At 43.1% G+C, this 25704-nt stretch overlaps 1 protein-coding gene across 3 annotated transcripts in view; it reads left to right on the top strand.

The window, feature by feature from the left end:
* Positions 1–25704, top strand: part of LHFPL6 (LHFPL tetraspan subfamily member 6) — a 242219-nt gene that overhangs the window by 196939 nt on the left and 19576 nt on the right. For all 3 annotated transcript variants that reach the window (XM_060128962.1, XM_060128963.1, XM_060128961.1), the window contains one exon: positions 15827–15925. In XM_060128962.1, the coding sequence (XP_059984945.1) occupies positions 15827–15925 (99 nt within the window). The remainder of the gene's footprint in view (positions 1–15826; positions 15926–25704) is intronic.

Raw genomic sequence — 25704 nt, 5'->3', positions numbered from 1 at the left:
TAATGAAGCAGACATCAATTCATATTGTTTTCTCTACCAAATATATATAATATATAGAAATATATTTCTAAATATATCTTATTAGATCTTGGGGATACATCTGGTGTTCAGTTTTAAAGTCTCTGTGTAAAATTCATTTTCAGGTAGCTAGCTAGATCAGCAGGGTAAGAATGAGAATTCCTGACTCTATCTTCTGCTAGTTTTGCTATGTGAGAAGCAGCATTTATCCATTTGGGACTTATTTCTTTTTTTTTTGCGGTACGCGGGCCTCTCACTGTTTTGGCCTCTCCCATTGCGGAGCACAGGCTCAGCGGCCATGGCTCACGGGCCCAGCCACTCCGCGGCATGTGGGATCTTCCCGGACCGGGGCACGAACCCGTGTCCCCTGCATCGGCAGGCGAACTCTCAACCACTGCGCCACCAGGGAAGTCCTTTTCATTTATTTTAATAAGTTTCTTAGGATAACCTATTTGAAAAAGATCCCAGTGATTTCTTTGTGACTGCTTACGATAGTATTTTAAGCACTTAGAGTATTTTTTTCTCATTGTGAAAGACCTTTGTGATCACATTTCAATGTATGTTTTAAAATATTTTTAAATATCGAAAAAACACATGACAAAATATGGTACTTTAAAAATCGAATTAAAATTTTAAAAACCAGCATTGGACTGACTGGAAACAAATTCTCGAGTCCTTTTGAAATGTGTTTGGGACTGGTCAGTAAATCACAGATGGAAAAGTAAAAAGTTTCAGTTATCCTTGACATTTCAAGAGGGAAGGAAAACAGAAAAGGAAAAATCATTATAGTTGTCTTGAAGACGTTGCTTCCAAATTGTCTGTCAGCTATTCCAGATGGCTTTACTGTTTTTTAGTGGAATTGATGGTATTTTAAAAAGACCTGAAGAAAATAGATGCGGTTTTTCTTTCCTGATGTCTCAGACGGTGGATGAAGGAAAAAAATATCTTTCAAGAACTGTCTGTTTTACATGCATCAGCCGCCTGTACCATCTCGTGGTTGGCATCCATCAATGATCTTATGGTATCTTCATAATCTCTCGTTTTTTAGTGGTGAAAAACGTGCCTTATGAGTCTATAAGTTGTGAGAATAGTATATATGCTAAGCCAGAAAGTTAGTAGAAACCTGTTACAAGTGTCTTATATATTCTAGTCAAAAGATATATATGTGCATATAGAATTTGTATATATTATATTCAAATAATAATATAAGCTAGATATATACAATCATATATAGAGTTTGTGTATATGTGGGCATATGCACACACATGTATGTATGCATGTAAGTATATGTGTGTGTGCCTATGTATATAAAATAGTCCTTATTTATAAACAGCTCAATGATATGGATTTTATTCCTATTTTACTAATGAGGAAACATGCTCGAGAGAAAGGCAAGGGAGTTCTTCAGGATCCCGAAGCCAAGAGAGAACTGGTCAGACTTCCGAGGCTGTGCTCTGAGTCATCCCGCGATACTGTATCTGTCCCTGTGAAACCTGTGCCGTATCGGATTCTCACTGTGGCCTCAGCATCAGTTGTAAAAACCTAGATTTATGTCTAGCCTCTGCGACGGTAGTTTGTCAAGATAAAAATCCAGGCAGCCTCATGCTTTAATTTCTTTGTTCGGAAGCCAAGTATAAGGAATATCTCTGCCATCAGAATATCTAGAACTCAAAGAAAAAGCGGCCTGTCGGGGCATTATTGGCTTGTTTTCAGTACTACACGGGATTTTCATTCGATAGCCTCTGCATTACATTTTCAGAAGTATTTTAATCACTCTTCCCATCTGCCGAAGCTTTGAGGCCTCAAGTGGCTCACCGTGGCGGGCTGCAGACTGCACAGAGGCCTCCGCGATGTCAACTTGTAGAAAGCCTTTCACTCACCGTTCATTTCATCACCTGTAGAGTTTACTACTTTTTAAAAATGTGCCCGACATTCTACTGTAGTGTTGTCATGGGGTCCCTGATGAAATACTTAAGGACCTTAGAAATAAATAGGAAGATAAATCACGTCTTACCCTGATACTTTTTTGTTAAGTCCAGTAGAAATGAATGAATAAGGTTTGGAACACAGAATCCGTCCATCCTTGGGCACTTGATGTATTGGTTAAAGACACTAGTGGGACGAGAGGTTTTACGCTTCCTCCTAAATCTTGTTGTGTTAGAACTGAAACAGGTTTTTAAAATGGAATTTATCGTAGGAAAGCTGAAGTGAAAGCCCCAGGCGTCTCATCACTCTTTTAGAAGACTCCTCTACCTGAGTTCTCCACTGCCTTGGGTAACTTTATGATATTAGGATATCAGAAACAGGGAGGGAGATATTGCCCTCTCTGTGTGCTTTTCCCGAGTGATCTGCAGGGCGCCCTCCCTTTTCACATATGAACATCAGCCGTCAACCAGGGCAGAGCCTGGCTCCACACTGAAGGGCCTCTGGCTCCCAAGCCATCTGCCCTTTCTCTGCGACAGGCTTCTTCCAAGTCAGGACCGTGCTTGAGTTAAAACCTAGCCATGTCCTTTCTCCAGACTCTTTGGCTATAAATAAAATCAACACGTTAATGTTTTTTGCAGCCCTATGAAAAGATTCATTCTCTGGTCCCTTTCTCCCCAACCCACAATCCTTCCCCTTATTTCTTCCAAAGGAATTTTGTTACTGATACTCTAATAGTTCCCGACTCAGCCAGCCCCCTTCCCTGAGTCCCCAGATGCATAGCTTCGTTGTGTATTAATGCAGTAAACAGCATAGTTCCTCACAGGATCCACGCAGAACTGGGGCAGATTGGTTTCACTGTTGTCTCCATTCAAACAGGACACAACCCCCAAATCTACTCTGATTCTTGCAGGAGATGGTGTATTGCAGGAGCCTCTTTTCCAGGCAACTCTGCCTATATACTGCTGGGCCCTCAGTCCCTTCACCGATGTCACTGGTGTCAGCTCAGCCAGGGCCTCTGGGAGAATTACACAGTCAGATCGACAGCAGTGTGATTTCCCACACCCAGGGCAAATCACTCTACAGGCCTGAGGGTAAGGAAACTGGGAGTGAGTGATTCAGGAGGAATCAAAGCAAAGCTCGGTAGGCACGTCAGGGGAAGGCTCGGAGGTGGCTGGGGATGGCATTCCAGCTTATGATGCGATGTGTCATGATGTGTTCTCTGTGAGGCTTCGGACACGTGGCGTCACCTGCCCTGCAATCCCAGTGGAAGTTCTGCAAACCTGTCCAGTAAGCAAAGCATCCTGGTGCTGGGGTACTGTGTTCTCATAAGCCGCTCTCGTACAAATTAAACTTTAAAAAGTTTATGGCTTTTCCCTTCTCTTTCTTCCTTATTTCATAAGAGCAAAACTGCTTCTATATGCTCTGCACTCTGCTGGGACATTTTATCTAATCCCCTCCACAGCTCTGTAAAGAAAAACTGGTACATACATTTTAGAGATGAAATTCTCGAGGCTCAAATTTAAGAGACCTCCTCCATCAGTATCTATTAAGTAGCACACTCAGTATTTGAATACAGGACTCTCGGACTCCAAAGGCCTTGTTCCTGGCAGTGCAGCTCTTGAATATCTAGCTGAGTGAGGGTAAGTAACCACAGTTAAACAGCATGCACGGACCAGACCAGAGTCTGCTTTGGAATTGACGTTGCATGTCCAAGGCAGGGGGTGGAATGTGTTCAGGCTCGCAGTATAAATTTACTTACACCTGGGTGTTTTTGTGTGTCTGGTTTTTGTTTTCATGATTTGGTCAGACTTTTCTAACAGGATATTGTTGGAGCCTAGCCTTGTTCCTAGAAAGCTTTTATGTTGCAGCGTGATGATTCTGTGCCTCCTTTTTTTCTTATTTAAGGAGTATTGGGAGTGATTCATTTTGTATAAAACAGCAGTCATCCTTGAGAGAAAATGTGTCCACTGGAAACTGAGCTGCGTGGCTGGGCTGGGCTGGAACTCTTTATGTTGTTGGCATTCTGGGTTTGGTGAAATGTCTCTTGAAGGTCTTACTGGTATTTCTGGGCCAGACAGCAGAAGCACGCTGATCCCATTTTAGGTCATAGGGTGGTTATTTGAGAAATGTGGAAAGCTTAGAGGTATTCCTTGCTTTAGATTTGTATATAAGTTACTTCTAGGTTGATGGGTCCCCACTTAGTGCCATCAGGCCTTAGCTTAGGGATACAATGTTGTGACAGTTGTGGGTTTGGGGTCTAACTTTTGTTTTTTGTTTTGTTTTTTTGTAGAAATTAATAAGCAAGTATTTATTTATTTGGGGGGGATATTTGCAATTTTATTTTTATTTTTTACATCTTTATTGGAGTATAATTGCTTTACAATGGTGTGTTAGTTTCTGCTTTATAACAAAGTGAATCAGTTATACATATACATATGTTCCCATATCTCTTCCCTCTTGCGTCTCCCTCCCTCCCTGGGGTCTAACTTTTGCGTGTACCTCATAGGTCTGTGCAGACCATTGGGCCAAGGGGAAATAAAGAGGGTGGAGCATGAATAATGAAAAGAAACTTCACATGTCCTGATGCTGAAAAACTGTGACAAGCATCTCCCTAATCCCCCTCCCCCCAAAACAGATGCCTTGATGGATCGATAGAGGAAAGGAAAAATGGAAAGATAGGTGATAAAGCTAATTTTAAAAACCTGTTAATCATAAAACCTAGATGGTGGGTATCCGGGTGCTCACGATAACAATTCTTCCAACTTCGCCGTAAGTTTGAAATTTTTCATAATATAATGTTGGAGGGAACAAAGAAGGAATGTCATAATCCTTCGCTGTAGAGCTGTGGTCTTAGTTCTTAGAAAATATATTTATTTTGTGGTCTTAGAAAATATATTTATTCAGAAGATGTAAGCAAGCAGTAAGGCAGAGCCCTCTGCTTTTCTTAGGGAGTTTTTGTTTTGGGGTTTGTTTTAAACCAGTAATTATCTGGAGCTGGTAACGAAGAATTGGAAATCAGCAGGTAAAACAGAATGAAATGTTTGCAACTCCCGTGATGCAATATTATTATTAATACTGATACACAACTATTGATACCATTTACTGAGCTCTTGTCTTATGCCAAGCCCTGAACTGGGCACCTTTATTAAGCCTTTTATTTATTTCTAATAACAATGCTAAAGATATGGGCACCATTAGGTCTCTTTTGTAGATGAAAATCTGGGTTCAGGGAAGTCAAAAGCATGCTGTTCGAGGTCACACAGCTGGTACGGTGGTGTCAGGATTCAAACCTGACGTGATCACCCTCAAAGCCTGCACTATTCCCACCGGACCCTCGCTGCTCAAAGTGTGGCGTAGACAGCAGCCTGGGTCTCACCAGGAGCTGGTTCAAAATGCAGGAGACCCAGCCCTGCCCTCACACTGCAGAACCAGAATCTGCACTTTAACAAGCCCCCCAGCTGTTCTGTGTACAGGTCAAGTCTGAGAAGCACGGTCCGAAACCACGCTCCTCTGGAAATGTGGGACTGTGTCTTTCTTTTCCTCTGGTGTAACACGGGACACCTTAGGGTCAGTGAAACTTAGAGTTTCTTTTGTTTCAGAGCTGGAGCTGCAGCACTCAGCCTTGCCAGCTCCCTTCCCAGCAGCCTCAGCGTGGAGGCAGTGAACCAAAGCATAGAAGCAGGAGTCCGGGGCCCTGAGTTTACAGCGCCTCTGATGATCCCCCTGGGGACCCTCAGATCTCCGCTCTCATCTGTGACTCCATCCTAACCACGTGGGGACATCAGTTCTGGCTCTGTCTGCCTCACAGAAAGGTCACAGTGCCTTTAAAAGTAAAAAGAAAAAACCAGAAACCACAACAGATGAAAGTATTGTTCTCCTTAGAGTCGTGTGCGGATCCTTGGCCCCAGCGTGAGGGCCATCAGGCTGTGGCTGTTTCGTTCGTGCTTACTGAGGTTTGCACAGCTGATAGGACTGCCGGGGCAAGTGTTCCTGACTCGGTTCCACGAACATCCTTGCTGGAACCCTCTCTGCGCTCTAAGAAGAGGACCTTCTCTGAGAGAAGTACAAGCACACATTGGCTTGAACCAGATCCACCACCCTCCCCTACATCAGCTCAAAGTCCAAAGCTTAGCAGTAGAGACCATTCATTGAACTCTTACTGTGAGTATGGTGCCCATCTCTTTACGTACACTACCTCATTTGATCCTTGCAATAACCCTGAGAAGGAGGTCCCTCCCACCCCCATTTTACAGGTAAGAAAAGTGGAGACCTAAAGAGGTGAAACAGTGGAAATGAGGTGCTCTTAATTACTAGGGTTAGAGAGATGTTGCTTTGGAGCAGATGTAATTTACCAGAAAACTGTTGCATAGGAATTACAAAATTTCCCCCACATTGCACTGTTTGAAGCAACTTTAATTTTTCTACCAATGGTTGCTTAGGACTCTAGAAAGAGCAAAGAGGACACGTCACTCCTGGCTGAAATCAGCTTGTGATTTTTCACCCTGAGCTAAGGAGCAGGTATTCTGGCGCCTGACGTCTTCTGCGTCTTCTGCTGCATGAACTGGAAAAGGGGAAGGCATGAGAATCGAGGAGCCATTTTGGAAAATATTTTAAGAGAACCTGAAGAATATTCTCTTCTGCAGGATGTTTTTAGCAAAGAAATAGTTTTATTGTGATTTGTAAAAGTATTTTTGATAGTTCAGAAGTGGTCATGTTTCTTTATTATGTTTTAGCGTTATGATAAGATATGCTTTCCTTGGCTAAACTTCTCACGAGGGAGAATCCGTTTCTCATCTTGATGCCTCAACGTGCTCTTTGTGGACAGAGCTCGTTGTGTGCTGAAACTCACATCCGGGTTCTCCCTCACCAGCATCCAGGGAAGGGGGAATCTGTAGGGTTCGCAGGAGCCTGTCCCTTGTCTTCGGTAGCAGGCAGCAGCAGAAATGCTCCCTGTCGCTAAAGCAGAGTCAGTGGTAGAGAATTGGTGACTTGAAATCTCTCCTGATCTTTTACTCCATCCCTACTTCTCCATTTATACGCCGGGTTCAATACACATGTGAACACGGGAGGTGAGGTCAGAGCCGGGACCACAAACACTTTGGGGTCTGGGCGTCATTAGAAGGTGGTGGTGAGGAGAATTAGCTCAGACTGGCCTAAAAGTAAGAGCCTGGATCTACCGTTTCGTAGCTACATGAGTAAGAACCTGCTTCTCGAAGCTTTAATTTCCTCCTCTGCTAAATAAAGGCAATTATCTATTATCTATTAGCTAGCTATTGTATAATTATTTTGAAGCTTTTGTAAATACTGAATAAATAGTATCACTACTGGGCTTCCCTGGTGGCGCAGTGGTTGGGAGTCCGCCTGTCGATGCAGGGGACACGGGTTCGTGCCCCGGTCCGGGAGGATCCCACGTGCCGCGAAGCGGCTGGGCCCGTGAGCCATGGCCGCTGAGCCTGCGCGTCCGGAGCCTGTGCTCCGCAACGGGAGAGGCCACAACAGTGAGAGGCCCGCGTACCGCAAAAAAAAAAAAAGATAAAAACAGTATCACTACAATTTAATATTGTCTGTTATTTATTCGATAACTATTATATAATTATTTTAAAGCTTTTGTAAATACTGAATAAATAGTATCACTGCAATTTAATATCATCTATTAACTATTAGATAACTATTATATAATTATTTTGAAGCTTTTGTAAATACTGAATCACTGCTGTTTAGTATTTAACCAATATCATGAACCAGTGAGTTGGATGCAAATAAGCATACAGTAGAGTTTCTGGCCTTTCAGGAAACAGGATACTTAAATAACTACAGTGCAAGGTGGTAAACCCCGAATAAATGGTACAGAGCGCATCCCAGTAGGAGCTCACAGGAGGGAGTGGAACCTGTAGCTCGCTGCTGGGGTGGCCAGGGCAAGCTGCCTGCTGAGGCTTCTACACCTTAACAGCTAGTATGTTCATGGGGTCTGAGTGTAGGTAAGTAAGGAATGAAAGTGTCTCAGTTAGAGAGGAGTGATTCAACGTTCAGAGATGAGGTCGTTTGAGACATATTCAGAGAACCAGTGGTCCCCAGTCAGATATGCCTTGGGGAACTGGCCAGGGTGCCTGAGCCATTTAATGGGACCGCCACGACCTGGCTTCAGCCAGCTGGATGTAGGCCCAGGATGGGCATATCTTTCAGTTATTCAAGAGTCAAGAAATCTGGATTTGCCGGTGAAAAATCTGACGTAGGAAAACACCATGTTGTTCAAATCCAACACGTGTGGCCTGAACTCAGGTTGTGGGCAGAGAGTGTGTGAGCTTGGAGTGGACTTATGTCCAAGCATCGGGATCACGATAGGTGGAAAAGAGCTGTGGACTGGGCCCTGGGGGCCCTGGGGTTGATTTGGGCTCTGTGTCCTTGGACAAGCCTCCTGCATCCTCAGTGCCTCAGTTTTCAGAAAGCACTGTGAAAGGAGGTACAGCTTACAAGAGCCTAACCAAGCCTCCTTCTTCTAGAATACTTCAGTAGTTTCCTTCTCGTTGTGCGTTCAAAGTCCGAAGAGTTATAATACTGGCCCTTGCCCTTGTGCCCTCCCCACTACTGGCTTTATTTTGCTGTTCCATTTTGTAAAAGGACGGTTATCGGGGGCTGAAAATGGGTGAATATCATGTACATAAATTAACATGTGGTGACTTGGAGATACGCCAGCCTCTTCCAAAGAAAAGTCCAGATAATGGGCTACGAGACCGAGCAGCTTTCATGAGAAAAGTAAAGAAAACAATTTCCCTCAGCACTTGCCGCAGAAAGGAAGATAAAGGAACTGGAGGATGGATAAAAGTATCCAAAAAACATAAAAGATGAATTGATGGGAAAGGCTTGTGTGACCACTCCAGGGGCAATAGGTGGGGAAAGTCAGGCTATTTAAAAAAATAATAAACCGTGGAAACGATTGGAGCGATAGTCATGGAAAAAAAGTGAGGTCACATAAAATCTTTCAAGAGTGGCCTGGAAAAAAAATAAGACTTTATGAGTTTAACACGAGGACTCTATTCTTACCACCTGTGGGGAGCGACTGGCATTGGCTAACTGGAGGTTTGCTTTGCCTTCTTGGCAGGAGCTGAATTGTTATGTTAATATTCCGTTGGCTGAGTGCGAAGTACCGACTGAATAGAAAATGGTTTGCAGAAGGGAAAATTCCCAGCCTCGGGTTCTTCTTACTTTGACCACGGAGCTCTTTACAAACTTCAGACTTCACACTCAAATTCTAAAAAATAATTAGTATCATGGCAGGTATCTCCAGCGTGGTGCGAAAATGAATAGCATTTCCACTAGGACCCTCTCTCTCCCCAAGGCAGTTTACGGGCAGGCAGAGTGTGTCCTAAGATTTAGGCCCAGGAGCCCATATGGGGCTAAAGGCAGACCCCTTGGATAATACAGCATCACAGCGCAGCTCCCAGCATCCACCTTTCTGCATTTATCCGGACTCTTTCTTCTCCATTAACGCTGGCTTCTCCTTCGAGGTCATTCCACTGACCTGGCTCTTCAGACATTTTAGTTATCTTGAACAGGGTGAGGCCAAAACCCTAGAGGACTCAGGTTAAAGTGAATAAATTCCCAAGACCTCCTACACAGTGACCTTTCCAATAGTCTGTGATGTCCTATAACTGATTCCAGCGAGGTGCCCCGTGAAAACTAAAGACTGAACTAATTTACACTAATTTGTGATTGACGCATGACCCTTTAAAAGTTGCAAAGTCTTTAGGATTGCAAGAATAGACTTCTTAATTGCAAATGAGCCTGTAGCTGCCAATGAGTTCACATCTCCTCCAACCACCCACCTCTGTTACCACCTTCCTCAGGTTGTTTCCTCCGATTCACAGCATCTTGCCTCACTTCCATTCCTATATGCACAGATTTTCACAGAGTGTGACTTTTTTTCATGATGTCTGTAATGGCAGTGAAATGGGAATTTGGTTAAAATACCACATAATTAAGCCCCATGAGGTAACCACAGGGTTTATAAATGTAACAGAGAAAATCCACGTAGATAATATAAAAGTTTGTGAGCCAGAGATTTTAATTGAACCGTTTACTCCCCAGGAGTAAATTAGTCAGCTAGAGCCATAAAAACTCATTAAGTCCCGAAGATTTCATTTGGGCAACCACTTCACATTCTTGAATATTTTCTGAGCCTCATTTCAGCACACAGTATCATATCTAAGTGGTATCTAATTCAGGGATTTTCAAACTATGTTTCCATCAAATATTGATTTCCACAACATGGTCTAAGACTTAACACTGCTAAAACTGAACAATGGCAGATTTCTTCCATTAAAATGATGTTCTCATTTTTATGGTGGTTTTTTTTTTTTTGGAGTATAATTGCTTTATAATGTTGTGTTAGTTTCTGCTGTACAAAGATATGAATCAGCTATGTGTACACATATATCCCCTCCCTCTTGGACCTCCCTCTCCGCACCCCCCACCTCCACCCCCATCCCACCCACCTAGCTCACCACAGAGCACCCGGCTGAGATCCCTGGGCTATACAGTAGGTTACCGCTAGCTATCTGTTTTACACATGGTAGTGCATATATGCCAATCCTAATTTTCTCTAACTTTACAATATTAGTAACTCAGTATAGACGATACAATTCTAGTTGATGCCAATATTAAGGCAGTTAGTTAACATTTGATGTATCCTCTTTTGAAATCCACACTCTAGAAGTTAATTAGCATAAGTTCCCTAACCAGAGATCACACCACAGAGGCAGTTAACACAAAGCCTTTTAATATCACTATACTTACCCCAAGGTTTAGTAATTGGCATAAATTGTATTTGAGACCATTTTTAATTGAGAAAATGGATGTTTAAGTAATGGACAGATAGAAAGATTCGTATCAGCCCCTCTGCCCTTGCACAAGTAGGGCACGTACCAGCCAGGGATTGGCCAATAAAAGAAACCACTCTAGGTATTTCAGGCAGCAGGGAATGTAACCCAGGGATTTAAAGTTTCACAGACCTACTAGGAGGTCTGGGGAAGTGGAGGTCAGAGAAGCTGCTTTGAAGAATTCAGGAGCTCAGGAAGTGCAGGGATCAAAAGTGAGGGCAGGACTTCCCTGGTGGGGCAGTGGTTAGGAATCCACCTGCTAGTGCAGGGGACATGGGTTTGAGCTCTGGTCTGGGAAGATCCCACAGGCCCGGAGCCCGTGCACCACAACTACTGACCCTGCACTCTAGAGCCCGTGAGCCACAACTACTGAGCCCACGTGCCAGAACTACTGAAGCCCACGTTCCTAGATCCTGTGCTGTGCAACAAGAGAAGCCACCGCAATGAGAAGCCCGCGCACCATAGCAAAAAGTAGCCCCCGCTCGCCGCAACTAGAGAAAGCCCGTGCGCAGCAACGAAGACCCAACGCAACCAAAAATAAATAATTTTTTTAAAAAAAATCAAAAATTATCAAAAAAAAAAAGGTGAGGACAGCTGATGATCTGCCCTTAGAGAGTTGAGGCTGAGAGGGATGCCAGGAAGTCACACCCCAAATATCATGTCTACTGTCTGCAGAAGAGCATGTCACCTGGCTGCAGCTGCCAATGGGGAATATGGTTTATTCCTCCCTTTTACCTGTTCATTGACAGACTATGAGCCAGAACTTCTGCTAGCAGGAGAGTTTTTGAAATGTAGTTTCCTGGCTTCTAGCCACCCATCACCCCCACCCACAAAGGGAGAATCTAAAAGAGTAAGGATGATTTTGATTGTTAACAGGCAGTGTCAGGCATAGGTGTAAGAATCTGGCCAGCCCAGTGTCGGGGTGGGGGAAGAAATTTTCCGTTACCCTTCTAGGTTCTTCTGGCTGGCCTAAGAATTAAATTGACTTGACATGAGATAGATTAAGAGGAGGAAAATCAAACAAACGTTTAATAACATGTGTACATGGGGAGAGACTCAGGAAAAACCGAGTGATTGATTCCCTGAAATGGCAAAACCGTCACTGACTTGAAATACCATCTTCAGCTAAGACAAAGAGAATGTTGGGGGTTAGTCCTTTGGGGCTTCAGAGGGGAAGAAGGCAATTTACATGGAGATGGAGAAGCAAGTGTTTGGTAAATAAATGTTTACTGGGCTGGGCAGAGACAGTGGGACATAGAGTGAACTCTGATCTTTAATCCCTGTGTAGTTTCCTCCACCACACTTCCCGTATTCTTTGCAAATATCTCTGGTGATAGCTCTATTCCTGGAACGGGCCCTCTGTCTACATTCTTTTAGGCAGTTAAGGGGAAGGTCAAACTTTCTTCCTGAATCTTTTGGGCCTTGATTGTTTTTAGTTAGAAATAATGCACATTCCAAAGGGACATTTTAGAGTGGCAGGTTTTTTCCCATCCTCTTGAAGTGGTGTCTTAGGTCTAGAGCAGCCCTCTCCAATAGCGCTTTCTGTGATTATGAAAATGGTCTGTGTTTGCACTGTCTAATATGGTAGCCGCTAGCGCCATGTGGTTACTAGGCATTTGAAATGTGGCTAGTGCAATTGAAGAACTGAATTTTATTTTTATTTAGTTTTAATTAACTTAATTTTCTTTCTTTCTTTTTTTTTTTTTTTTTGCTGCACCGCATGGCTTACAGGATCTTAGTTCCCCAACCAGGGATCGAACCCAGGCCCTGGCAGTGAAAGCACCAGTCTTAACTACTTGGAGCGGCAGGGAAATCCCTAACTTAAATAGCTACGTGTAGCTCGTGGCTACTGCGTGGGGCAGGGCAGGTCTAGAACTCGACTCCTGCACCCTCTCCCATTCCGTCAACTGGAAGATCCTGTGTCATCTGACCTGAAGTGTCCCTGATCCTGCTATCTGAATAATTGTTGTAGTTATTGTGTTTTGAAGGTATTTGTTAGAGTGACTGTCTGATGGAGTTGAGGGCGGGTTTCACTGAGTTGAGAGCATTGGTCGTATGATCGCTTTTTGTGCCGGCCTGCTAGTAAACACTTGTTGCGTAGTTGGCTGAATTTGGCCCGAGACTTGCTTTCACCTTAATGTATAATAGTAGCGAGGTAGTGGGGAAGCCAGACGTTCACCTATGGAACCTAATCACTGCAACAATCACTTAGCCTGAGGAGTTTGCAGCATGCACTTTTCTCCCAGAAATGTTCCCCACATCTTCAGAATCTGCAGTATCTTCACTGTTAGCAGATGACAAAACAACGGCTACATAAATATGAATACTAAAATCCAGATAAGTTAGTTGCCCTCCACTGAATACTTTTTTAATGTGAACATACGCTCATGGTATTTTTCTTTTTTTAATTCTTACACCTAACACAGATTTCCTATGTGTAAAATTATTTCTAATTTATATGGTTGACTCCATATTTCGTACTGTTACAAAGACAGCCCAATATTCTATTACACAGAAGAACCCTGACTACCAAGCGTTGTACCACTTAGAGAATCACAGGCCTGTTTGCTCCATAACAGGCACTTAAAAGTTCCTCTCTGTTTAGTCTCGCAAAATGCTGGGATCCTTATACTGGACGAAAGCGGCGGCTTCTTGGGTGGGGAGGGGAATGCATTGGGAGATTGGGATTGAAATATATACACTAATATGTATAAAAGAGATAACTACTAAGAACCTGCTGTATTAAATAAATAAATAAAATTTAAAAAGAAATTCATATAAACACAACAACCGGCATTGGATAACTGTAAATAAAAGCAATTCTCTTCAGAAGTTAAGAATAAATTCTGATAAAAACAAAAACAAAACAGAAAACAAAACCAAAAAAAAGCAGCTTCTTTCATGAACACATGACACATATTTTTCTGCCATACTGTAAGAACATTAGCAATTGAGACTTTATCATTTGTTTGCCTATCAGATAGAGGGAATACTGATGCTTTAAATTCTACTGTTTTTCATTTTACTTCCCTTGAACATTTTATACCTCACGGCCTTTCTGCGTGTGTCATCATTTAAAAATTACTCACCAGATCTCAAAAAGTGGTGTTACTTATTAATTTAAGAACTGAGTAGCATGGAAATGATGCCACATTATTTAGTCAACATTCATGGAATTCAGTTTACACACACTCTGGCATCCTCATTAATTCTCTCTTTACCTGATGGTGGATAACGCTAGTTTGGAATTGTCTTCAGAATGCTATAGCTTTTATCCTAAGGCAAAAAGCCTAAGGAAACTGGTCACTGGGATATTTGCTTAGTCAGCAAACCTCGTATCATTGCTTTTCGAATTATTCTTTGGCCTCAACACAATTCATATTTACACAGTTGCATACAGGGATCCTGGAATTTGTGATTGCAGCTGCAGTGATTCTTTGCAGGCAATTCCCTCGGATCACAGCCCTTCTGCATTAGATGCTCGTTTTACTGGGGTCTAAGGGATGGATCAGAGGGAGGGGCAACAGGGTGGAAAACGTGTCAGTTTCTGGGGGCTGTCTCTCCACACAGCTGGCATAGAGGTTGGGGGAGTGGGTAGAAAGCAGCTCCTCCTTAGATGCCTGCGAGGAAACAGACAGTTTGTACAGGTTACAACTACTCAAGTCATCCACCAGGGGCAGGGGAGAAGCCAAAGGGGGACAGGAAGAGACTCAATCCAGAAATACTGAAGGCGTCCCTTAGATGCCTTTGGGGACACTGTTGTTCGGCCTATACGTTACCACATTAACAGGTTTTCTAATTTAGGGGCCTCCGTTATTTAGCGCCTCTTAACCCACAATCCTGCAGACAGTCAGACTGTGTATGCATTGGTCCCACTGGCTCAGCACACTTGTGGATTTACGGGTGATGTTAATACTCGCTGACTGATGTGACAAGATGATACTTTCAGATTAGCTCTCAGATTGGATTGGTCAGTGCTTCAGTCTCATTCAGCTTCTCATAAAACCATATTATTGGTAGGTTTTGATGTAAAACTAAAGACTCACCAGTCGAAAGCTGTCCGCTCAGGGTGAGCTGCCGTGATACCTTAACTTAAAATAAAACCGTCACTTGCTTTAGTTCACTCATCAAACCTTTTGGTCTTGTTGCAAGAAGAACTGAAGTCACAGTTAGCGTCTGTGTTCTTGAGTGTTTCCAAGATGCGTGGACACTTGGTGATTCTCAACTTCTCAAGGGAGCATGGTAACCATAGCATGGTCCACGAGTTCAATCAGTGTGCTCAAGTGGTTCATGAAAATCTTTATGCTGTCTCTGCCCCTGGTAAAATTTGATGATGTGGGCTTCCCTGGTGGCGCAGTGGTTGACAGTCCGCCTGCCGATGCAGGGGACGCGGGTTCGTGCCCCGGTCCGGGAAGATCCCACATGCCGCGGAGCGGCTGGGCCCGTGAGCCATGGCCGCTGAGCCTGCGCGTCCGGAGCCTGTGCTCCGCAATGGGAGAGGCCACAACAGTGAGAGGCCCGCGTACGACAAAAAAATTTGATGATGCTGAAACATTCTATTTTGATTCTTAAATTGGAAAAAGCAATCTAATGAATGATGATGCATAACCAGTGAGGCTCTTTTGCTGGCTCTCGAATTACTTGTTTACATGGATTGAGGGTGGAATGGGTTGGCTTTTTACAAGAGTGATTAAAAGGGCTTCTGGATTGTACCCCCTAAACAGGATTTGCAAGGCTTTTAATGCTTTAAAAGGGGAAGTTGGAACCAAACTGAGCTGTCTGTCAAGGTTGTTCTTCCCACCTCCCACCCCCTTTTAAGCAGACTTGGAATTGTTCTTGGAATCAAACTGAACTTAGGTCACTAAAGGGAGCTTGGCTGGTGCTTTCCCAAAAGCAGACCCCATGTTCCATTGTCACATTGCCTGTATTGGTTTCTTCTCCCTTGTACCTTTATCTAGGGCTGCAGAGGGGCATTGCTAAAGTCCCGTTGTCTTTTCTCTTTGCAGGCCTGTTGATCGGTGCTGGCTGTGCCCTGTACCCCCTGGGCTGGGACAGTGAGGAGGTCCGGCAGACTTGTGGCTACATTTCTGGCCAGTTTGACCTGGGTAAGTTCTCTTCATGCATAGTACTGCTTTTAGAAGAGAAGCTTCTCTGATCTTTCATAGAAAGAGAAGGTGGAAAAGGGATGGGGAAGAAAAACGCATCCCAGGATTGGAGCCAGCAGTCACGTGTAACAATACACATACATTCATTTATTCAACTGTTTAGTAAAGAGCTATGTATAATCTACTGTTGGCCTGTACTGTGGGAAGTACTGTAGATACAAAGAAAAGAAATGGTCCTTGCTATGAGGAGTTAATATTCATTCATTCATTCATTCATTCAAAATCATATATTTGAGTCATTTCATGCACTAAAAGTAACTCTCTCTGTGGAATTCACTGTCTATTGGAGAAGATAAAGCAAATACTATGATCAAGAAGATGACAGTCAGTGCTAAGGAATCTAAAGCACTTTCACTCCAGGGTAATACACAGCTTTGTGAAAGAGATGGGAATGGAGCTGGGTCTTAAAGTGACCCTGTGGACCATCTGGCAGGCAAGGATTACAGTTCAGCAAAGCACAGGGGAGGGATGAAGAAAGCTCGTCAGGGGACCATAGAGACCCAGGAAACAGGGTCTGTGATCAAGTAGGCCACAGTTCACACCTTGATGAAGGGCTCATGATTTTTCCTGTGTCCTAATCAGAAAATTTGAGCTATCTCTCACTTGTGCGGAGAATGTATTCTACTTACGTGGCAGCCTATAAAAATGTTTTGCATAATACGACATGGTTTGCACCATTGTAATTTGTAATGGTCAGCTAATATTTCCGTTGGTTGAGAAACCTACATTTATTTAACCACTTGCTTATTTCTTTCTAGTTGGGTATTTTGTCTACTCGGTTGGTGTTACGTAAACATATTGTAAGGAGTAGATTAATGAATGTAAGTCTTCTCTTGACTGAATCATTTTCTTAGGATGTTTTGCTAGAATTGGTGTTAACTAGACCGAAGATTATGAGCCCATAAAACACTTATCGCCAAATGATAGCCAACATATTTTTCCCTAATATATGGATAGACAGAGTAGGTTTTTGACAATGAGCGCGTAGTGAGTTACTAACTTAAACATCTGTCTGCTTTTCACATTAAATATTTCTCTCTAAGTAGAAAAATTTCGAGGGAACTGGTCTAACGGCAGTATTACTATATCCCAATTCATTTAAAAAATTTTTGTTAGCACTTATCACACACACACACAAAAGGTACTTCTCTGGCAGTCCAGCGATTAAGACTCCGTGCTCCCACCGCAGGGGGTGCGGGTTCATCCCTGGTCGGGGAACTAATATCCCGCATGCCGCGTGATGCAGCAGAAAATAAATAAATAAAAGAACTTATAAGAAAACAATTCTGTTGGATACTGAGAAAAATGGGCAGATGTGATATCATATAAAAAGTCTGTGAATTTGAAAATGAAGCAATTTTTGGTTGACTCAATGGATGGCCAACACCTGCTTCCCTCAAAATACTATTGGCTCTTGAGGCTATGGGGAGGGGGAAGGGTAAACGGTGACAAAGCGATAAAGAGGCATGGACATATATACACTACCAAAAGTAAGGTAGTTAGCTAGTGGGAAGCAGCCGCATAGCACAGAGAGATCAGCTCGGTGCTTTGTGACCGCCTGGAGGGGTGGGATAGGCAGGGTGGGAGGGAGGGAGACGCAAGAGGGAGGAGATATGGGAACATATGTATACGTATAACTGATTCATTTTGTTGTGAAGCTGAAACTAACACACCATTGTAAAGCAATTATACTCCAGTAAAGATGTTAAAAAAAAAAATACTATTGGCTCTTTGGGTAGAGGAGATGGTGCCTGAAATACCACCCAATTTGCATGGATAAAAAAATAGGAGATTTCCCTCTGCCCATTCTTCCCTCATTGAAGGCGAAGCTGTCCTAAGGCTAGATTGGTTTGTGATTGTTGTCAATGCAGAGGAGGGGAAAATGCTGGTACAAAGTTAACCGCTAGCCTAGCCTCGTTTTTACTGGAAAGCAAACTGTGTCCAGGGGAGATATTGCAATACAGTGTTTGGCATTTTTCTTTCTCTGGTATTTGAGGGATTCTCTGCTGTTTCACACAGGCCTCAACTTGGTTAGAATCCTGTTCTTGCTGGTGTCTTGCTGTTGTGTTTTGCCATATTAATTAGCAGGTTATAATGAAACTCAGATCCTGTTTTCGCTACTGCACCCCAGGATTTTACAGCTTCTCAGCATTGAGGATTAAAAATTTGAATGTCAAAATTAACGTTAAAAACAAAACACTTGCCTCTTTCTTTGCTAGTGATGATAATTTTCTTATGTTATACACTCACTAAAGCCGTTTTAGCAACCTTAAAATTACAGCGTTGTTTTAATTTTGGCCTTTTTAGTTTTAAATTTCTCTTAGATTGGATGATGAGAAAAAAAATCAAAACTGGCATTATCTACAGATAAGATGAGTTCTGGGTCCCCTGAAGAAGTATTTTGGCTTTATTGAGTTCCGTTTCTCCAGGTTACTATTAATTTTTCAGACTCTGTGATCTTTTCTTCCTAAAGAAGGACCTAAAGGGAAACGGTGGCATAGAGATGTCACCACACGTCTCCCACCGAACTTCCTGTGTTTTCTGTCTTTACTGTTCTCTGGAACACTGATGAGAGCTGAACTTCAGGGAGTGAGTGAACTCAGAGATTACGGAGCAAACTTGAAGAGCCTAGGCTGGGTTGGGCGCCGCCCTGTGCGTGGGCGGGTGAGGTTCTCCGGAAGGATGACTCTGCAGCCCGGTGTTAGTGGCGTACGCGCTGTAGCCGTGGCCGTACCGTCTTACCGTCTCTGCCACTTCTGAGAACCTGAGCTTGTTTCTGCGCCTCTCCATAGACAGCGTGTGCATGAATCTTTCCTCCCGAGGGTTGGGCAGTGTTAATGTTATTAAGGTTCACGGCCTCCTTATGGTGGAATGTGGGTCAACTTCTTGGCGTGCCGTTACTGAGCTGTGATTGCTGTCTTTAGAGCAGGGGTCCCCAGCCTGTTAGGAACCGGACCGCACAGCAGGAGGTGGGTGGCAGGCCAGTGAGTGAAGCCTCATCTGCCGCTCTCCATCGCTCCCCGTTGCTCACATTACCGTCTGAACCATTCCCCGCCCCCCATCCGAGGAAAATTTTTCAGGAAACCAGCCCCTGGTGTCAAAAAGGTTGGGGACCGCTGCTTTAGAGCGTATCCCAAAAGAAATCATTGTTGCTTTTGTTCCCACTTTGGCAGATTATTTAAGGAGTGCATTCATTCAATTATTCGGCAAAGGAACATTTATAGGGTGCTTTCGATGTGCCAGGCCTTGTGCAAGGTGCTGGGGACATGGCATCAGGAACGAATTTAAAAAGACACTATTGCGGAGCAGCTGGGCCCGTGAGCCACAACTACTGAGCCTGCGCGTCTGGAGCCTGTGCTCCGCAACAAGAGAGGCCGCCATAGCGAGAGGCCCGCGCACCGCGACGAAGAGGGGCCCCCGCTCGCCACAACTAGAGAAAGCCCTCGCACAGAAACAAAGACCCAACACAGCCAAAAATAAATAAATTAATTAAAAGACACTATTTATTCCCCTCATGGAACTTAAAAACTAACAGGAAAGGCACATATACTTAAATATATAAATATATGTGTGTGTGTATATACACACACACATATATATACATATGGAAAGTGTGTTATAAAGGGTCAGGCACTGTAATGGGCACTGTGGTTGTCTTGCCAATATTATTCCACTCTAGTTGGTCAGTCTAAGCCAAAGTTTGGCAAATGTTTCTATAAAGAGCCAGAGTCAGATCATGAATATTTTCAGCTGTGCAAGCCATATGGCCAAGTACGTGGTAAGACAGTTCCTATATGAATGGGTGTGGCTGTGTCCCAATAAAACTTTATTTACACAAATGGGTAGTGGAGCTGTAGTTTGAGACCCCTGACCTCAAGCAAAGCGTCCCCCTGTTGTGCCCGAAATGTCTTCATTCCATTTGTGCTCATTTATCGATTCCTTCAGCTGGTCAGGATATAGGACAGTCCAAGACTTTGCACCGAGCAGCCCCATCCAGTTATCCTAGGATCCCTTGTAAATACTACCATTTTCTTGTTGTGTCATGTTGCGACATTAAGGTGTGAAAAGCACCATTAATTAAGCTTGGGCATCCCACCTCTTAGCACTAGCATGGAAAGCTTAAGCTCATTTGGGCGAGTGAGACTGGAGATGTTTCCAGAGGCTTCTGAGAAAGATGGAATCACATGCCTAAGGAAGAGGCATCAGAAGCCATGGTCTCCCTCCCTCTGGCAGCCACCCCTGACAAGGTGGAAGAGCAGGAAGGAGCAGGCCGCAGGGCAGGGGCGGGCAGAGAAACCAGCCTGTGGGCAGGCATCCCTAGAATTTCCAGCCTTGCTGACACACAGTAATTAATTTCCTTACAGGGTAAAGATTGAGGCAGGCCTTCTCTTACTTGCAGCCCAAAGCAGCCCAGTTGGTATTTCATTTAGTTGCTATTTCACCATTCGGGGGGCCCTGACCTCACCTGGGTGCTCCTTAAGGAGGTATTATTTTTAGCTGAGCCCTCAAGGCTATAGAGGATTTCGGTAGGTAAAGAGTGAACGTGGGCGTGTTTTAGGGTGACAGGGAGGTAGGTTGCAGGCAGGTCAGGGAGAAGAGCCGGGAAGGAGGCTGATTACGCCAGAGGGGGTAGGAATCCTTGGGGGGCTAGGAAGGGCTCCCAGGGAAAGAGCATTTAAACTGAGTCCAAAAATATGAGTGCTGTTTAGGCAAGGAAGGGACTACGTAAAAAGCTTACATTTGTGGTTGTAACATAACGTGGTGGGAGCCTAATAGAGTCTACTTTTTTAAATGCCTGCTTTCCTTAGAAAGACACTTGGGGGAGAGTTTGTTTTACATTCATCAAAAACAGCTTTATCAGGCTATTGATTATTTCTCAAGCATTTTCGTATCTCATCAAGTCCCGAGCCTTGAAGCAATTTTGCAAAAATAACCACTTTCACAAATCAAAGACTGTTACTCTGCTTACCTTTAGATCACACTTATTTATGAGGAAGCCAGGGGCAGGTTTGAATACACACATTTTCAAAACAGGGAAACAAGAATTTAAAGCACGCTGCGTAATGAATGTCTAAATTCCCCCACTGAAATGGTATAGCTTGCCTTGACAGTCGTTCTCAACCTTGAGCGTTGGAATCAGAGGTAGGCTGGTTGAGAGGACCTTGAGCGTTGGAATCAGAGGTGGGCTGGTTGAGAGGATAGATTTTTAGTTTCTATGCCTTGGATATTATGCTTCTGTCATTTGTGTTTCAAACAGGGATCCCCGGTGATTCAGGTATAAGTGGTCAGCGACCATACTTTTTTAAAAAAGCTTTAATTTATATAGAAAAATTAATTTTTTGTATCTTGCTAGAATTTAGTTTAACAAACATTCATTCATTTTGTTTTATATAAATTAGGAGGCTTTAACTTTAGGTTACGAAAATCTGAGGACAACTGGCTTAAACAAAGAAGACATTTAAGATCCCTTATTACAGGCCCGAGCCTGTAGGTGAACTTTAGACTTGACTGAGCCAGGCGCTCAAAGATGTTGTCCATCTCAAAGTCCTTCATCCTGAGGCTAGTTCTCCCCTTGGTCGGAAGAGGACTGCATTTGGCACTTGTGTCTCTAAGCATCCTTGTTCACGTCAAATAGGCGAGGGCGAGCTTCTCCCCCCGTAATGGAATAAAAGTCTCTCTCCTCGGTCTAGTTGGACCAATTTGTCACGTGCCCATCTTGAATGAATAGCTGCTGTCAGGCAATACCATGTACGGACTGGCTTCTTGCGGCCCAGCATGGATGCGTTCAGAGTTTTACAGAACCAGATTTACTGAGAAGTAGTGACATTTGTAAGTGGAAGATGAGGCTGAGAGGAGAAAAGGCATCTCAGTCTCTATTTTTTGTCAGACTTTGGTGCTCTGTGCTCCTTCTGTCATGAAGTCCATGGTTGTGGACAAAGGGACAGTAATGGTTTGTGCTGTGCAAGTGGTAACCATAATGGTTCTCTTTATTAATTTTTAAGAGAACAAAACAGTATAAGTGATAAGAATAATACATAGTGTAGCACAGCATCTTCACGCAATAAAAGCCCAGTAGATGTTTGCTGTTATTATTCACATTGTTTGTACAGGACCATTTTTAATGAATATTTGCTGATAATCTCTATTCTTCCTTTATATTCCATGCCAGCAAGTTGGGATTTGTACATTAAGCATAAGGGCTTTATCATCAGGTTGTCCAGTTGATTTAATTCATGCCTCAGAGATATTTTCATCCACCAAAGACTTTTCTAACTATATCCTTATGATCAAAAGTAGAGTTTCAATTAATTTGTCTTGCTAATTTGCCAAGTAAATTTGAGTAATTATTGATTTCACTTTGCTATTTAATTCGATTGAGAAGCCATCATGTTTCCTGTCCTTGAAATTATGCTCTTGGCTTCTCAAGAACAGTACCATAAACTCGGAAAACTCAGAACCTCAGTGTCAGAGAAGATGAGAGTCTGTTTCTTCCAGATTTTCATGCCAGTGAAGAAATCTCTTCTCCTCTGATCTGAGCAATGACCATTGCACATCTCTTTGGACACGTCTCCTTGAGCTCTTTGACTCCTGACTCGTGTTTTCTCTCTTCTCAAATCAAACTGCACTTGAAAAAAAAAAATGATTGGCAAGCTATGGCGGGGTCAGTGGGCCAAAATGGGAGCGAAAGTAGAAAATTTCTTTTTTGAGCTTTCTCAAGCTTGGCGTTAGTGGGTGTTTCTGAAGCTGAGTGACCCAGTTTTCCTGATGTCCACAGAGAAACTTCTATTTTTGCAGCCAGTAACAGGAGAAGCTGCTCTCAGCTGCTGTGATATTGAATAAAACGAGCATCCCTTTGGTCAGAAGTGAGAAGACTCCTGTGACTTACGTGGACTTTTGAGGCTGCTTCATGCAGACCAAGCGAAGGCTTTGCCCAGGGGCTGCAGCCGTCTGAGCTGTGCGGGAGCCGGGCTGGCCTGCTAGGTGCTCCCAGAGAGCAGCAGGCAGCATCTGTTGCTCGGTTTGGGAAGAGACCCCTAACACTTGATGCGTTTCTGGTCATTGCTTAAAGGCAATTGATGATACTATGATGAGACTGCGATTTGGGAGACTGGTTAGAGGTAAGGTGTTGAATATGCATTGAGATTTAGCCAAAGGTAAAGTCTTTAAAGCAGTGATGATTTCCCGCCTCCTCCATGGCCATCATCTGGAACGGTTCCAAACTTTTGACACTTAAGTGCTCATCACTGGAAATCACTTAGAAGGTCCAGCATGAGCCTATATTCCTTCACTCAGCTCTAGTGCAGGAGGGTGACAGAGGGAAGCCGGGCAGCTGCTGTGAGTTAAACCAAGACCTAAACTGGTAGGCCTGGGGGGACCCATGAGAACATTCTGGAAGGTGATGCTGGAAAGGATGCTGGGAAACTGCCCCAGGCAGAGGAAGTCCAACTTGGCTGGTGATGAAGTGACAGAGCCAAGTGTCTGGGCACCTCCAAGGAAAAAACAATCAGCTTTGCTGGTCACTCAGCTTTCCTAGGGGCCTCATTTTCAGGAGATGAAGGATTTTCTGTGTTCATTTCAGAAAGTAGGGAGAAAAATCAATTCATTTCAGGCGCGTAAATTCAGCCCGCCCATTCCTGGGACCATGACAATAACATTAGAGCATGAACATTTCCGCTTTAAGTTATAGCTGAGTAAATGCCTCTGATCCTGCTTGAGGAAAAAGCACCCCATTCTGTATAATCATAGATCCAATCCTATCTGCTTCCCTAAACACATCTTTGCAGGTCCCTATGGGACAGGATTTTTGCAACTTTGGTGCCTATCTCAGTGTTTGGCTCATAGCAGTATTTAATAGACGTATTTATTTATTCAACAAATATTTATTAAGCACATTCTAGGTTCCAAAAATTGTGCCAGATACTTAGAATAAAATTATGAATTAGATAGCTACGATTCTTACCTGCGCGTCACATATCTGCTGTCTGCTCAATGGTTAAAAGAAGGGCGAGAGGGAGGCTGAGAGAGAAAAGGAAGAGAGAAGATAAAAAGGAAGAAACCCTATGGCTCATTTTTGACCACTAAAAAGCTGCCATCATGTTTCTGTATCTACTTGGCCACTGGTATCCTGGTGAGAATCATGACATTACTCTCTAAGGGACTAATGGCATAACCATCTCCTAGAAAGTAATCAAGTTCAGGGTCATAGTTTAAAAAACCAAAAGCCCTGGTAGATGAAAGAAGAAATTGCTTTAAATCTTTCCTTCCTAACGTCTTTTTTGGTCTGGTTATCTTAGAGCAGAATCTTGCCCATTGTTGTATCCGTGCCTTTTAAAAACCTAAAGTGGCTTGCAGTGATTTGCAGCGGTGGAATTCAGCGCTAGTGGAAGAAAGGAAATGTGCTTAGAAAACCTGCAGGAGATGAGAAATATGATTCTTCCCAGTAGTTTGGTGGCCATATCTTAATATTGAGATATCAGGAAATATTAAGATATGGCCACCAAACTATTGGAAAGAATATGTTAGTCTGTCTTTTAAAGATGCTTCTTCATTTTTTTTCAATGTTATCCTTTTCTAAAAACAAAAAATGATATACCTGAGTGGTGTGCCATTTTAGACTCAGTTTACGGAAGGAAGTTTAGGAGATTGAACCGGTTCATTCTCGTTATTCTTTTGTATTATGTGCTCTTTACTATTTCCTAGTATGTTTCGTTTGAATATTAATCTGGGGTTAGAAATGCACGAACACTAAATCTAACGGGTTTTGATGTTTTAGATCCTCTCTCAGGAATGAACTTTGTTTAATCGATTATGTTAACAATGACTATGAGAAGCAGCAATGAAGACAAATTGGCTACATGAACATCATCTTGAATAAATATGTAGATTTTTTAAGTGTTTCTGATAGTTAAGGATTTAGGGATAAATCTATTAATTAAAAAGAAGAATCTACTGCCCACCCCCAACATCCCAAGCTGACAGTTCCTTCTGATAATGTAATACAACCCCTTTGGGAAATCTCCTACCAGCTCCCTGCCCTCAAGGAGATTACAGTTGAGAGATTTCACACAGATTTGTCTTAGACCATCCTCCTATCTAATTATCTACTCGTTCCGAATAGTAACACTGAGGAAAGACGTTTCACTAATGTTCCTGGGAGATGTGTCTGTATGAACGTTAGAGGAGAGCTCTTTCAAATCTTTGTATGGTGGCTCTTAACCTTGGGAGAAATATTTCTGCCCCAGAATTGAGAATTCACATTACTGTGTTAACTCCTCTGTTAGTGACCTTCCTGTGGGTTTTTGCCTTTGTTCTGTAATAGAAATAGAAGATAGAACTCTTAGCAGGTCTCCTGTGAGGAAAGGGTCATTGGGAAGCATTATTGATTAATAACCCATCAAAAGTGGTTTTAGAATAAAACCAAAAATGTAACAAAGTAATCAAAGGGCTGATCTGACATTTCACCTGATTTTTAACCTGGTAGAATGTTGACAAAAACTAATTAATACAGAGAATTTGTAGAGTAAAACGCATTTATCAGATCTTTTCAGAAAATTCTGTACAAATGAGTTATTCCAGATAAATGAATTTTCCTCTTAAAGGAAAAAAACATGGACTGGATTTGAATCTCCGTTTCACTCCCCAAGAGCTGTTTGATTCTGGGCAAGTTATTTGAGCTCTCAGAACTTCAGTTCTTCAGTCTCTAAAAGAAGATAACAGTA

This window comes from Lagenorhynchus albirostris, chromosome 18 (genome assembly GCF_949774975.1).
Source record: "Lagenorhynchus albirostris chromosome 18, mLagAlb1.1, whole genome shotgun sequence".
Taxonomy (NCBI): Eukaryota; Metazoa; Chordata; class Mammalia; order Artiodactyla; family Delphinidae; genus Lagenorhynchus; species Lagenorhynchus albirostris.
Note: the sequence above shows the minus strand (reverse complement) of the source record. Positions and strands in the feature narration are given on the sequence as shown.